Raw genomic sequence first — 14655 nt, 5'->3', positions numbered from 1 at the left:
GGGGGGGAGGCGGTTTTTTAGGATTTTGCTGTTTATTTAATTTTACATTTCTGTTGATCATATCCAAATTACGAAATTGCGGCGCAGTTTATATCTTACGAGATCATTAAAGAATTTGTCAAATTTTGAGCTACAAGTTCTTGTAATAGTTGAATCTTTCTTAGGGTTGGTTGGTCAGCCTAAAGTTAGTTTGGTGGAGAGACTAATGATCAAATGTTGCAGGCGGATGTTTGTCATGCTTATCAGCTTCTAAAGAAAGGTGGAGTGAAAGAGGAGAATATTGTAGTGTTTATGTATGATGATATTGCAAAGCACGAAGAGAATCCAAGACCTGGAGTTATTATTAACAGTCCTAATGGAGAGGATGTCTATAACGGAGTTCCCAAGGTTTTTGTTTAGATTTTTAGCTGCGGTTTATGGATCTTTGTAACGGCTTTGTGATTTGATTTGTTTGGGGTTTTGCTTGTGGTAGGATTATACTGGAGATGAAGTTAATGTTGATAACTTATTTGCTGTGATCCTTGGAAACAAAAAAGCTCTTAAAGGAGGAAGTGGTAAAGTTGTAAATAGCGGTCCAAACGATCATATTTTTATATATTATAGCGATCACGGCGGCCCGGGAGTGCTTGGTATGTTCAACCATTTTTTTTCTTCTTGAAGTTGAAGTTTTTTTGAGAAAAGTTTGATGACTTTGACTCTCTATGTTTATGTTCAGGGATGCCAACTTCTCCATATCTATATGCAAAAGATCTAAATGATGTCTTGAAGAAAAAACATGCTTCTGGAACATATAAGAGCTTGGTACATTGACAAGATTCTTACTGATAATGCTTAATTTGTCAGCTACTTGTGATTTGGCTTGATCATATTCTCGTGAATGCAGGCGTTCTATTTAGAGGCTTGTGAGTCAGGAAGTATTTTTGAAGGCCTTTTACCAGAGGGTTTAAACATTTATGCCACAACCGCATCAAATGCAGTAGAAAGCAGCTGGGGTACTTATTGTCCTGGAGAGGATCCTAGTCCTCCTTCTGAGTATGAGACCTGTTTGGGTGACTTATACAGTGTTGCTTGGATGGAAGACAGGTATTCTTTAAGAAACTTTTAAAATATGACAAGAATATATAGTATTCTCTATGTGATCCTAATTCCTTTGCTTTCAATTCACACAGTGATAAACACAATTTACAGACAGAGAGTTTGCACCAGCAATATGAACTGGTATATGCTTCATGTTTTGTATATTTGTGATTTAAGTTTTGTCTGGAACTCTTTCGAGTGAGAACTGTTTGTGCATTGAGCATTAAAACGAATAATTATTGTTTCAGGTGAAAAAGAGGACTGCAGGCACTGGTTCATCTTATGGTTCTCATGTCTTGGAATTTGGAGATATAGGACTCAGCAAGGAGAAGCTTGTTCTTTATATGGGCACAAACCCAGCCAATGAAAACTTCACCTTTGTGGATGAGAATTTATTACTAAGGCCACCTTCAAGAGTTACAAACCAGCGTGACGCTGATCTTGTCCATTTCTGGGATAAGGTTTAATCCTACTCTCTTTGCTTTTCGGCGATATCTACGAAAAAATATTGTATGTGGTTACTTAACCTATATCAAAGTGATTTTTTCCATGTAGTATCGAAAGGCACCAGAAGGTTCTGCAAGAAAAGTTGAAGCTCAGAAGCAAGTCATTGAAGCAATGTCTCACAGACTCCACGTCGACAATAGCGTTCTATTGATTGGGAAACTTTTGTTTGGTTTGGAAGGTCCTGCGATACTAAATAAAGTCCGGCCTTCTGGAAAACCACTTGTGGATGATTGGGACCTCCTTAAATCTATGGTACTCTTTTGCCTCTCATTAAAAACTTTGCTATTTAAGTTCTTGCATAAAGGTTTGGATAAACTCTATATGGTTAGTATTAAACAATGTCTTTAGATGGTCAAAGCCAATGATAAAGCTTTCTTGTCATGATGACGTCATCTCTTTCATGTGGTTGTTAGGTGAGAGCGTTCGAGAGGCACTGCGGATCGTTGTCTCAGTACGGAATAAAGCACATGAGGTCGATCGCAAACATATGTAATGCAGGCATTCAGATGACGCAGATGGAGGAGGCAGCGATGCAGGCCTGTCCGTCCATCCCTGCCGGTCCTTGGAGCTCTCTCCACCGAGGATTCAGTGCTTGATCCTCATCTCCCCATCAGTGTTTGTTTATATCCGTGTATGATGATAATAACATCTATGTATATCTTAATACCCGTTATAATCCTTCCTATGTACACAAGTTGATGTAAATATTGTATGCTTAAGTTATTGGTGTGGGCCTCAGAGATATAAGAAGAGTGATTGTAAGTATTTTCAGATAATTCTAATATGCAGTAAAAGCAACGATAAACGTTTGTGTTCTAGTGATTTCAAGACTTTTTAAGACAATTAACATACATAAATGAGGCTCACATAATACGTTTACATTGGTACATATATTGAGAATAACATCTATCACACTTTTCTACTTTGGTAAAATACATATCTTGAGTCGCAAGCTTAAGAGTTCGAGGATGGGTCATAGCGTTCACGTTCTTCTTGTATTGACCGGAAAATCCTGGCAGCTTTCTCACTTGCGAGCTTCGCATTGTGAGGTACAACCTTTATCACTCTCGTCACTCCTCCATCTCTTGTTGTCTGAGTAACAGTTGTTCTGGTTGTCGTTGTGGTTGTTGTCATCATATCCTCACGTTCGTTGTTGATATTGTTGCTGTCATCAATGGCTGAGAAGGGCCGAAAGGACTTGTTACCAGCGATACCCTCAACCCCACTTGGACTGCTTCCTGTACTCCCTTGCCTGCTCTTTCGAGCCCGAGGGTAAGACTTTGTTAGCTGTTGCTGTTCCTGTGGAGCAGCTTCATTAACCGAGCTCTGTTGTTGGGTGTTCTGAAGATTTCCGGGATACACAAACTGATTCATATGCTCATTGGGTTGTTGTTGGTGTTGAAAATTTCCAGGATACCCAAACTGATTCATATGCTGCTCATTGGGTTGTTGTTGCTGATGATGTTGTTGTTGTTGGCCTGAGCAATAAGGGTTCATCATGGTGGGCATTATTCCATATGGAGGGAAGTAGCCACTACTAGGATGAGGTGGGAATCCAATGCCCGGGTGATACTGAGGCATTACCATGGGTGGAGGCATAAAATGACCATAATACCCTCCTGGATGCCCCATACCTGGGTGAGGCTTGTATATCAGCCCTTCAGAAGGTGACATTACAGGGATCAACCATTGCTGATTTCCCGAGGGAGGAGGCTGAGGAGGAAAGCAATATCCATTTGCAGCTGGTGAAGCGGGTGGGTTGTTCGGGAAAGGCATATAGTTGGATTGTTGATGATGATGACCTTGGTTTGACAACCTCCCAACAACGTTCTCAGCTGAGCTTTCCATTTTATGTTGGTCAGTCTTCTCCGAGTCGCCCCTTTGTTTGACGACAACATGTAGTAGAGGAGGCTTTACCATAAATTCTGACGGAACGAGCTTCTTCACTGGATAGCTTTTAGCAGAAACTTTTCCAAGAAAGTTTATCTCATCGAGCAAAATATCCGGTGATGCAGCAATAAGTTTTTGAACCTGATTATTACAGAATTAAAGCACAGTTGAATACGTCTGTTTCAGCTATAAAATAAACAAATATTCACTGAAACATAAGAGAAATTTTCGAATGACTTTACCTTAATCAGTCTGTGCAACTCAAATAGTTGAACCGCAAATACTCTTTGTTGACTGTAATGAGAAACAGAGTCACGTCAAGAAGATGAACCGTTAAAGGAAAGATATAGTTTCTGTTGAAGACGAGATAGGGAAAAGAAACAAGCATAAATAGCTAATCAGCAGTGATAGAAAAGCAAAGTAATACGTCCACGGACACGTTAGGCATAGATAACCAGAAAACTTTCAAGAAAAATAGATATAAATATCTAAATTGAAGATACATGATGCAAGGGATGGGTTTATTGAAATCTAGCTTACAGTGCAGCTTAATGTGAATCTCAGATATTTAACAAAAAGCAAGAAACAAAACTTGTTAACGTTTGGTCATGAACCCTGAAACCTTACCATAGCTAAGAGAACATTGAACCTTAAATCTGAGTTATGGAGTCTAAAATCCATAGAAACTCTGTAGTTTACAACCACACTAAGGATCCTCTTAAGCAATAGCAAGAAGCAACTATAATNCAGTCTTCTCCGAGTCGCCCCTTTGTTTGACGACAACATGTAGTAGAGGAGGCTTTACCATAAATTCTGACGGAACGAGCTTCTTCACTGGATAGCTTTTAGCAGAAACTTTTCCAAGAAAGTTTATCTCATCGAGCAAAATATCCGGTGATGCAGCAATAAGTTTTTGAACCTGATTATTACAGAATTAAAGCACAGTTTAATACGTCTGTTTCAGCTATAAAATAAACAAATATTCACTGAAACATAAGAGAAGTTTTCGAACGACTTTACCTTAATCAGTCTGTGCAACTCAAATAGTTGAACCGCAAATACTCTTTGTTGACTGTAATGAGAAACAGAGTCACGTCAAGAAGATGAACCGTTAAAGGAAAGATATAGTTTCTGTTGAAGACGAGATAGGGAAAAGAAACAAGCATAAATAGCTAATCAGCAGTGATAGAAAAGCAAAGTAATACGTCCACGGACACGTTAGGCATAGATAACCAGAAAACTTTCAAGAAAAATAGATATAAATATCTAAATTGAAGATACATGATGCAAGGGATGGGTTTATTGAAATCTAGCTTACAGTGCAGCTTAATGTGAATCTCAGATATTTAACAAAAAGCAAGAAACAAAACTTGTTAACGTTTGGTCATGAACCCTGAAACCTTACCATAGCTAAGAGAACATTGAACCTTAAATCTGAGTTATGGAGTCTAAAATCCATAGAAACTCTGTAGTTTACAACCACACTAAGGATCCTCTTAAGCAATAGCAAGAAGCAACTATAATTCTGCATCGTCGTAAGACTCAAAAGTAGCTTAATGTATGGTTAACCAAAACTTAGATCCCGTAATTCTCAGAAAAACATTCCCCTACCTGATTCAACCCCTTGAATGACAAGTAGGGAAAATGTCCAAGATGACAGTGCAGAATTAAAGTAATACCAAACCGAGACAGGGACATGTTCCAACAACCAGATGCAAAGAAGACATAGTATAAAGCCATGAACTGTCTCGGCGGGCACCTTGCACAATGTATGTCAACAGAGAATGTCCCTCCCTGCTATAACATGATCCAACGTGTTAAATGCGTTAATATGCTACCAAGGGCTCTTCAACTAAACATATTATAGGACCGTTTTAGAAGCAATCAGTGGCCTCTCCACTATAGAACCATCACTTCTCAAGTAAAAACCCAAAATCTTTTCTCCCAAAATTAGACAGAGTAGATAACCGAGTTATAAAGTTATAATTATACATGTGAACCAGCGATCGTTAATCATGAAAAAGAACTGTTGGAAAGTGTTCTAGTAAATGTACTGATAGTTAAATATGCCCTACCACAGTCCTCCATGAAAATAGCAAAAAACAACAGAGGAAAGCTCCAGTAAAATTATGCAACAAAGCTTAAGTATTAACTTCTTGCTAGCAGAAAAAAGTCGGTATCAAAGAAGGAGATGGATAAAAAGACCAGAAAATATATAATTTAGTCAATCAAAGTGTAAATTTCTGGTGAACTTACTTGGCAATAGCTTTCCTTGCTCTCCAGAAACGTTTTTGACCTAATACTCCCACAACGTCATCGGGAGTGACATCTACGCTGGATATAGAATCCACAATCGAATCATCAGAAACATCATCACTTGCATCTTCATTTATCTGCTGCAGAGAGGCGCATCCTCTGCTTCTGCTGTATTCACGACCAGTATCAATGTCTTCAGGACTTCCATGATCCTCTTCTAAATGACTTTCCGTTGCCAAGTGAGATTCAGCTCCATTATCAGTGTCCATCACACGTGTTGCGCCACCATCTCGGTATAAACGATTTTTAGACTCTTGTCTTAAGGAAGCATTACCATCATTTACTCTGTCATAACTCGATGCTGATTTTTCGAGATTCATTCCCTCTGTGACTGATAAATCTAAAGAGATTACAAAGCCACCTGACTTTGTATTCGCCTTGACCTGCTCCCTACCCTCAAGGTTCGAAAAATTAGCCAAACATATGTTTTGCTTTGAGCCTGGGCGATTCACTTCTTGAAATTGAGTGGAGTGACGAGAGCTAGGTGCCACCAATGGGGTGTGTTTTTCCTTCTCAATACCACTCTTGGTTCTGCCATGACCCTGAGATCTTCTTGAGTTGATAAATACTGGAACTGCGAACTCTTCTTCCTCTCTCACTATTTTCCTCTGATCATGTTGTGCCAAAGACCTCACATTTTCCATAAAGGACATTTGGGATACACAGTTCTCAGTTGCTTCGTTTGCAGCTGAAGAATCAAGATGCCGGGAAGATAAGTTTCTTTCCACACCACAAGACTGCAGAAAGGAGGGTTAAAAAGGATTATTCCCCATGTCTTTATCAAGTAGAATACAATAACCAGTAGCAATCATGAAACTTCAGTACATAAAAAATCTTTCACAAGAGAAAAACTAAAAGTACTGTTAAATCATCAACATCCAGATCCAACCTTACATTACAAAACAAATCAAAAGAGCAAATCCCGCTAAAGTCAAAAACCTACATAAATGTCTTGAAAACCATAATCTTCTACTGAAACTATTGGTAACAACAAGAAAGTTAGTTTAAAAAGATAAACCGCTCTGGTCATCCACACTAAGATACATTCGTGTCCACTATACCCTGATTTGTGCAAGTGAATTCAATCCCAAAAGTTCAATCAATAAGCGGAAGAAGTTATTATGAGATTATAACACTTGAAACACTGATCATTCAACCCCTACCCCTACTCTTTCATTTAAGCTATTTAACATCAGTTACCACAACTGGAAACAACTATTGCTAAAAAAAAAACAAAGCAATACCTGACTACCAGGAGGATGAATCAAAGTGGTTGTGCTACTACGGGAATTATGAGATAACGAGGCATGATCACCAAACCTCTGAGAAGGGATACTAAGCTGCTCATAAAGAGCCATCTTGTTTCTAGGAGGAGCTCTAGGCCCTCCTTTATCAGCATCATTCACATGAAGCCGAGGAAACATAGGTTCCAATATCTTCTCCTCATCTTTCCCTCTCTTCATAATACAATTTCACAAACTTTGCTTCTCAAAAATAACCTAACTTCACACCGAATTTAGCAACAACAAGCTTCAATAATTGAACCTAAAAATCCAAAAAGACACCAAATTTAGCAAAAAGAAGCTTCAATAAAACAAACCCACCAATCAAATGAAATAACTTAACCCACCGACTACGATAGAGATCTCTCTCTCTAACCAATCAAAGAAGAAAAAATAAACCAAGTAAAGAGAAATCAAAGAAAGACCCAAGTGAGTTCAACCTGCTAATCGAGTAATAGAGACGGTGAAGTGAATCAAGGTAGAGATGATAGTTAAGCAGCCAAAGGAACAAGATTCGCAAGGAGGAAGAAGAAGATGACTTGTTGAGAGAGAGAGGATAGAGAGGAAAGGGGCAAAAAGAGATAGGAAAAGTGGGGTCTAGAAGCAGAGAGAGAGGATATCTTTGGAGATATCATTTCATAAATCCCATTTGGACATTTTCACCACCGGAAAGTGCGTGACAACGTGGACTCCTTTTGTAATATGTAATCTTAAAAAGTAAAGAAATCTTTAAAACCTCATCCAATACATCACTTTTTTGTTGTTTTTTATAAAGAATATGTAAGATGACCATATTTTCTACCTAGTTTATAAAGAATAAAATCAAAGCTTTGTAATCTAGAATAAAGATTTGTTTTCAGCTAAGATATAGCCTGTTTTTTCTCTGTTTTTGTTTCTAAACAAATGAGTAGAGTCATCAAGTATTACAAATTTACAAGATGAACTAATCTATAATTTTCAAAACTTGAAAACATCTTATAGTATAATTTTTTTTTAAAACATCTTATAAAATGGCAGAAGTTTTATATATTTAATTAGTTAAAAATATTATACAAAATTAAATGTAGTTTAAATACCTACTTAGAAATCATATATAGATGTAGTGTTTGGATTATATTGTTTTGTATTTATGATGTTTAGAATACTTATGAATTATGATGTTGTTTTGTATTTATGATGTTTAGTATACTTACTTAGAAAAAACTTTGTGTTTTTATCCTCGACCTGTATCCAAAACTTCATACTCTTCTGTTGCCAATAAATCTCTTCATCTCGGTATGCCTCTTTCAATTTCTTCTCTATAAAATGAATTTTTGTTTGAGAAATCGTTTTGCATCTTGTAGGGCTACCTTTAACGAGGCGATGAGGGATGGACCATGTGGAACATTCTTTTTCCGCTACCAAGAAATGAAGTTCCTACAATTCTTAATCTTATTCACAAAAATCAGGATCCAAAATTTTTTTTGTGCGATTCCAGTGTGACTCTATTGCTCCATTAAGCCACTCTTTACCTAACCACCTCTTATCAAATCAGAAAGTCTTAGCACGCCTCACATTAGATGTTCTCTAAGTTGTTAAAATTGGACAATGATCAGAACCAATCATATCTAAATAATATATTCTTGATTGGGAAAGAGACAATGTCAATATTCATTACCTAACGTTCGATCTAACCGACATCTAACAATCTGATTATTTCGCCTATTACCACACCATGATAGTTGTTCACCATAACAAGGAAACCCCAACATTCCACAATGATGAATCATAGGAATAAAAAGCACAAAAGAAGAGATCGATTGCAACGCTTCACCTTTTTCGTGATTTCTAGTAAGTTCGTTAAAATCTCCAATCATGAACCAAGGGTCCTTCCTAGAAGATTCTATTTGAATTAATTTACCTCAAACTCTCTTCCGAAATTAAGGAACGAGATCACCCTAAACAAAAATATAAAAACACCAATTGTTACCCAAATGAACCTTAAACATCAATGAAACGATCATAATTATAAAAAATATCAAATTTTATTTCATCGTTGTAAAACAAAGCTAATCCTCCACTAGACATACGTCGTTCAATAGTATACAAATTATTATAATCAACCTTATTCTAAATTTTTTAAATAAAAAATATATTATTTTTTTTGTTTTGGATAAAAATAACTAAATAAGCTTATGCAAGTTATCAACTATTATACTATTTTTAATATAGTTATCCAGTATAGTTTTTTTTTTTTTTCTTTTTTTTTTTTTTTTTTTTTTTTTTTTTTTTTTTGGGGGCCAAAATCAAACAGATGACCCAAAAATGAAAAACCAATGTACCAGTTACCCTTTTTTATCACAAAACTCAGGAATTCTTCAAGTTGTGATTATCTTCAACCCGTCCGTTGGCGAATCTGCTCCTCTACTCTGATCGAAATGGCTTCTTCTTCTCCAACTCAGCGTACTCACGTCCCAATTCCTCCCGACCCACCACCACCAGGTCCCCTTTTTCTTTTTCAATTTTGCTTCTCCATACTCCAATTTCCTGATTCTTAACTCGATTATACCAAGTTACGCTACTACTAATCATCTTCATTTGTTAACCGTAATCGATCTGCTTCATCCCTCAGATTCCCCTAAATAATTGATTTTGGTATCTAATATAAAACTTCATTTCTGATCGAAATATGTCTATCAATTGATTGAATATATACATTTTTTTTTTGTTTTCTTTCCTTTTAACTCTTGTTTTGATTTGAAATGTTTTATAGAAATGTTTGAGTATGGATTAGATTACATACTGAAACTATACACTGTTTGTTAGTTTTTTGGGTTGAATGCAAGAAGTAGTAGATTTTTGTTATAGATTTCTTGTCTCTCATGTCTGAGAGTTTTATTCTTGCAGGAGGAGGTAGGTCACTGACACAAGAAGCCAATGAGCCACCAGTGCCCATATCAGTTTCCTCTCCGAGTGGGAAACGAACCAGAGATCCAGAAGACGAGGTCTACCTCGATAACCTTCGCTCCCAGAAACGTTATCTTAGCGAGGTTTGTTTTTTTATTCTGGTCTTCTTTGCTCCGTAACTCAGTTGTTTGATGGGTTCTGAAATCGCCATTTACAGCCTACTTTTTCACTTGAACGCTTTCTTTTCTTGTGGGATGGTGGTTATATCATATCTGTTAAGTCAGCGGATTTTGCTTTTCTATCTTAACAGTGTTTAAATTTGGCCAACATCTTTCTCGTAGATAATGGCTTGCAGTTTAAACGGACTAACAGTCGGGGACTCACTTCCTGTCAATATGTTAGAGTCTCCAGCTCGGTCTGAGAGCTTTCTTTATCACAGGTTTGAATATCTCTCACCCTGATTTTGTGTTTGATCTTGTTTTGTTTCTGTCTCTCGATCCTTTGTTTGAAGTTTGATACCAGGAGATTCAAGCAGGCTCTAGTAGTGTTTTTAGCTCATTAGAGACTTTGGAGTGGCGCATTTGTTGTTGAATATGGTTGTGAAGTTTTAACATATCTGATCATTATGTGTCGTACATTAACACAGATGATTTACCATTACAATACTCTCCCATGTCGGAAGACTCAGACGAAGCAAGATTCTGCGAGGACCCAACAACAACAACAACAAGCACTTGCTCATCGCAACCCGAGAGCCGCCCAACGAGTCCAGTTTCACCATATCGATACCAAAGACCTCTTTCTTCAACAAACTCACCACTCCTGTCATCGTCAACAATCCCACTCCATTCACATACATGTCCTACCTCCATGAGCTCCAATGCAACAACAACAACCACTACTACTACTACTACTCCACAGTCTCGCCATAGAGGATCAGACACAGAAGGAAGGTTTCCATCATCGCCCAGCGATATCTGCCATTCAGGTGACTTGAGGAGAACCGCTCTACTCAGGTCTGTTCAAATGAGGACACAACCATGTGGCTATACTTCAAGTTCAGGGACAAACAATATTGACGTTGAAGAGAGAATGTGTTCTAAGTCTATGGAAGAAGATAGAGGCTATAATAGAGGGGAAGATATATCTTACACTGAAGTCTCTAGCAAGAGCAAGTCTTGTAAAGCATTGGACATGAGACTTTGTGAAAAGTGATCAAAGAGGCGAACGAATAGCCAGCCCTTTTCCATTAACAATACTAAATTGTTGATTATTATTTCTGTGTGCAACTAATTTTTAATTATTCAAAGTAATTAATACTATGTGTTAAAAGTTTTGATCAAAACTATTATAGGTTTAAAATTGAAGTACAAAGTTTTTTAATAATACCAATAAAAAGTTTATATATATGTATATATATATATATTATATATATATATTTTTTATTATAGCCAAAGCCCAAGCACAGGCCCAAATACCATCGTTCTTTAACTAAACCCGATTCGGTTAGGGAACCCACCCGTCGGGTGAATCTGGACAGTCCCCTCAAATAAAAGTTGTGAGAGCGCTGCTTCGACGCTTTGATCGAAATGGCGTCGTCTTCTCCAACTCAGCGAGCTCACGTCCCGATTCCTCCAGAACCAGGTCCATTCTTCTTCTTCAATTTGCTTCTCTATCCCTCAATTCGATCTTTTATCGTTTCAATAAGCTTTGCACTACTTGTAATTATCTTCGTTGTTTCTATTGCGATCGATTAGCTTCCCTGTTCCTGATTTCACCGCATTCGATCTGCTTTATCCCTCATAATCCCCCAAATAATTTGTTTTTTTTTTTTGCTTTCGCTTTTGAATCAATTGATTGAGAATAAACCGATTCGATGCTAACGTTACTTCGTTTCTAATCGAAAATGTGAGTTAAGCCGTCTATTTTGGCTTGATTCTGGGAGAGTTTAGGTTCGGAGTTTCAAGTGCTTCGTTATTGCTTTCTTACAATGCATCTTATGAGAGATTTTTGTTAATTTCATTTTTGATTTGAGAATTGTCTTATGAGTTGGATTTAGATCATCTACAGTATCTCTGTTTGCAGCTTAGATTTTGGTTTAATTTGTTTTTTTTCATCTAAAATTTCTTATGGAACTGTGGAATATTCGTAAAGATGAATGCATGACTTGGATAGATCATTACAGTTTCTGTGTTTGCAGCTTGGACTTTACTACAAACTAGACATGTTAGTTATGTTACATTTTTTTGCAATTTGTTTGTATTTTGACTATGTAAGTAGTGAAAACTGTCATAAATCTTTAGTCTCATCTCTGAGTTTCACTATGTAGGAGGGAGGCCACTGACACAAGAAGCTAATGAGCCACAAGTTCCGATTCACATAGTGAAGGATCCTTTGCAACTTCCTGCTGATTTCCTAAACCCTTCTCCCGAAAAGAAATTGGTCATTGGTTTTGACTGTGAGGGTGTTGACCTCTGTCGACATGGAAAACTTTGTATCATGCAGGTATGACCCCTTTTAACTAGAATTTTAGATTCTTTGTTCAGTAGTTTGTAATTCTAACTGAAGATTCTTGTCTTGGCAGATTGCATTCTCTAATGCAATATACTTGGTTGATGTCATCGAAGGTGGCGAGGTGCTTATGAAAGCCTGTAAGCCTGCACTCGAGTCTAATTACATCACAAAAGTTATTCATGATTGCAAACGTGACAGTGAGGTGTCTGAACTATTTTTGTTTACTTGGTATTGTGCTCATGACATATTTATAATTCGTGACAACGTCGCTTTAATTATTTTTCGTACTATAGGCCTTATACTTTCAGTTTGGGATAAGGTTGCACAATGTTGTGGACACTCAGGTACGTTTTCTGTGTGACATGAAAAGAATCTCTTGCCTTAGACTATTTCCTGCCTAAGTAACCTTGGTCCTGATTTTCTTATACTATTTTCTGGTTCATAGATTGCTTATTCTCTGATAGAAGAGCAAGAAGGCAGGAGAAGACCTCTAGATGATTACATATCGTTTGTTTCACTCCTTGCTGATCCACGTTACTGCGGTACATTTTATATTATCATGTTAGTTTTTATTTATGATTTACCTTAAATATTTAATCCTCGCGGCATCTTGTTCTGGGCGTGAATATACTGATTTCAGCTGAGCAAATGTTTATGCAAGTTCGACCTTATCTATAGAGCCTGCTTTTTGGAACTTCTTGTTCTGGTTCATATCTTGCACCTTGAAATAGTGATATTGACATTTTTCCTATCATGTGGTGGTGAATCAATCACTTTGCTTTTGTTTATTCGGTTTAGGCATATCATATGAAGAGAAAGAAGAAGTTCGTGTGCTCATGCGCCAGGTTCATTACATTTCTACTACATCTTTGCTAGTGTTTAAACTCAAATTATGCTTCCACAATAGATAATGAGTTGTTTGTGTTGCCTTAATCTTTCAAATTTAGGACCCAAAGTTTTGGACATACAGGCCAATGACTGAGCTTATGATCCGCGCAGCTGCCGATGATGTCCGCTTCCTTCTGTATCTCTATCACAAAATGATGGGAAAACTAAATCAGCGGTCACTGTGGCATCTAGCTGTTCGTGGTGCGTTGTACTGTCGGTGTCTCTGCTGCATGAACGATGGTGATTTTGCTGATTGGCCGGCTGTTCCTCCAATTCCAGGTTTGTGCGTACATTAAGAATGTAGTTCAGGACATAACTAGGTTACTCTCTGCGGTCAGTGAAGATATAATAAAAATCTATAGACAGAAAGATAAATAGACTAGTGATGTTAGCTTTCATTGGTATACTGATTGTAGTTGGACTTTTGAGTATTGCAGATAACCTGAAGTCAGAAGATGAATGTCTCGAAGAAGAGATCCTGTCAGTGCTTGATGTTCCACCAGGAAAGATGGGACGTGTGATTGGAAGGAAAGGATCATCAATTCTCGCCATTAAGGAAGCTTGCAAGTATATAAACCATTTCGTTTTCATGTTGTAGTAGTGCTAACAAGACATTTGATATCTGACTGTCATATAACACGAGTGATTTTTTTCGTCTAGCAGCGCGGAAATTCTAATTGGAGGGGCAAAGGGTCCACCTGACAAGGTTAGTCTTATTCCATTGGGGCACGCGATCTCAACATAGTTCCAATGTTTAGCTATAAATGAGAGATTGGTGGAACCCAAAGATGTAATAAGGTAAGTGTTTTGTGGAAATGGGTTTGGTGCAGATATTTGTGATTGGACCGGTGAAAGAAGTGCGTAAGGCGGAGGCTATACTGAGAGGAAGAATGATAGACTATTGAAGGAAATGAGGGCCCTTTGTAATCTGTCTCATTGCCCCCTACCAAAAAAACATTAAACCCTCTTTAAACTTGGAAACTCCATGGTTCAGTACGGACCCGAGAGAGTCCCCTCTTCAATAAAAGTTACATCATTAACTTAATACTGGAACTTACCATTCCATTTCCCTAAAGGGACTTTATAGTTTGATGAAACCAAAAAAGACCATATCAGCTGTGGTTTATTGGCAAATGCAAAAGTAGTTTATCTGATGAGTAACGTTCAACCCATCAATTGGTTTCTACGCCCGCTCTGTTTCCTTTAGTGTTAGTGAAACTGATAGTTTAATTACGTTTTGTAGGGTTGATGATTCGTAGTCTAAATTAGTGGTTTTTAGTACGAGTAATTTCAC

The 14655-nt window shown here is 37.4% G+C and overlaps 4 protein-coding genes across 5 annotated transcripts in view; 3 read left to right on the top strand and 1 right to left on the bottom strand.

The window, feature by feature from the left end:
- Positions 1 to 2389, top strand: part of LOC104752230 (vacuolar-processing enzyme alpha-isozyme-like) — a 3340-nt gene extending 951 nt beyond the window's left edge. Inside the window, exons 2-9 of the mRNA XM_010474319.2 lie at positions 223 to 387; positions 473 to 629; positions 716 to 801; positions 884 to 1083; positions 1170 to 1218; positions 1326 to 1538; positions 1633 to 1836; positions 1998 to 2389. Coding sequence (XP_010472621.1) covers positions 223 to 387; positions 473 to 629; positions 716 to 801; positions 884 to 1083; positions 1170 to 1218; positions 1326 to 1538; positions 1633 to 1836; positions 1998 to 2180 — 1257 coding nt within the window. The 3' untranslated portion in view covers positions 2181 to 2389. The remainder of the gene's footprint in view (positions 1 to 222; positions 388 to 472; positions 630 to 715; positions 802 to 883; positions 1084 to 1169; positions 1219 to 1325; positions 1539 to 1632; positions 1837 to 1997) is intronic.
- On the bottom strand, positions 2401 to 7727 carry LOC104752231 (protein EARLY FLOWERING 3-like). Its single transcript, XM_010474320.2, has 6 exons — positions 7514 to 7727; positions 7035 to 7335; positions 5731 to 6527; positions 4495 to 4546; positions 4270 to 4393; positions 2401 to 3491 (listed from the first exon to the last, which is right to left on the bottom strand). The coding sequence occupies exons 2-6, from the start codon at positions 7251 to 7253 to the stop codon at positions 2539 to 2541; spliced, it is 2145 nt and encodes a 714-aa protein (XP_010472622.1). The 5' UTR covers positions 7254 to 7335; positions 7514 to 7727; the 3' UTR covers positions 2401 to 2538.
- Positions 9379 to 11294, top strand: LOC104752229 (uncharacterized serine-rich protein C215.13-like). The gene is made up of 4 exons (XM_010474318.2): positions 9379 to 9554; positions 9960 to 10102; positions 10301 to 10398; positions 10604 to 11294. The coding sequence occupies exons 1-4, from the start codon at positions 9389 to 9391 to the stop codon at positions 11172 to 11174; spliced, it is 978 nt and encodes a 325-aa protein (XP_010472620.2). The 5' UTR covers positions 9379 to 9388; the 3' UTR covers positions 11175 to 11294.
- Positions 11470 to 14421, top strand: LOC104752228. 2 transcript variants are annotated; one of them, XM_010474316.2, is made up of 10 exons: positions 11470 to 11603; positions 12289 to 12464; positions 12544 to 12675; positions 12767 to 12817; positions 12919 to 13015; positions 13272 to 13318; positions 13421 to 13640; positions 13799 to 13928; positions 14022 to 14067; positions 14192 to 14421. In XM_010474316.2, exons 1-10 carry the CDS (start codon positions 11549 to 11551, stop codon positions 14264 to 14266), a joined length of 1029 nt encoding a protein of 342 aa, XP_010472618.1. In that variant the 5' UTR covers positions 11470 to 11548; the 3' UTR covers positions 14267 to 14421. The 2 variants fall into 2 exon arrangements, with proteins under 2 accessions (XP_010472618.1, XP_010472619.1); XM_010474317.2 differs by having other exon boundaries at positions 11471 to 11603; positions 14025 to 14067.

Source organism: Camelina sativa, chromosome 16 (assembly GCF_000633955.1).
Source record: "Camelina sativa cultivar DH55 chromosome 16, Cs, whole genome shotgun sequence".
In the NCBI taxonomy this organism is placed as follows: Eukaryota; Viridiplantae; Streptophyta; class Magnoliopsida; order Brassicales; family Brassicaceae; genus Camelina; species Camelina sativa.
Note: the sequence above shows the minus strand (reverse complement) of the source record. Positions and strands in the feature narration are given on the sequence as shown.

Excerpts from the sequence above, each read along its gene's own strand:
- LOC104752229 (XM_010474318.2), top strand. The coding sequence starts at position 9,389 with ATGTACCAGTTACCCTTTTTTATCACAAAACTCAGGAATTCTTCAAGT. Across the intron at positions 10,103-10,300 it reads AGAAACGTTATCTTAGCGAG|ATAATGGCTTGCAGTTTAAA; the intron begins GTTTGTTTTTTT and ends TCTTTCTCGTAG. Across the intron at positions 10,399-10,603 it reads GAGAGCTTTCTTTATCACAG|AGATGATTTACCATTACAAT; the intron begins GTTTGAATATCT and ends GTACATTAACAC.
- LOC104752231 (XM_010474320.2), bottom strand. The coding sequence starts at position 7,253 with ATGAAGAGAGGGAAAGATGAGGAGAAGATATTGGAACCTATGTTTCCT. Across the intron at positions 4,547-5,730 it reads GCAAGGAAAGCTATTGCCAA|TCAACAAAGAGTATTTGCGG; the intron begins GTAAGTTCACCA and ends TTCTCATTACAG. Across the intron at positions 4,394-4,494 it reads AGTTGCACAGACTGATTAAG|GTTCAAAAACTTATTGCTGC; the intron begins GTAAAGTCGTTC and ends TGTAATAATCAG.
- LOC104752228 (XM_010474316.2), top strand. The coding sequence starts at position 11,549 with ATGGCGTCGTCTTCTCCAACTCAGCGAGCTCACGTCCCGATTCCTCCA. Across the intron at positions 12,465-12,543 it reads GAAAACTTTGTATCATGCAG|ATTGCATTCTCTAATGCAAT; the intron begins GTATGACCCCTT and ends TTGTCTTGGCAG. Across the intron at positions 14,068-14,191 it reads CAAAGGGTCCACCTGACAAG|ATATTTGTGATTGGACCGGT; the intron begins GTTAGTCTTATT and ends GGTTTGGTGCAG.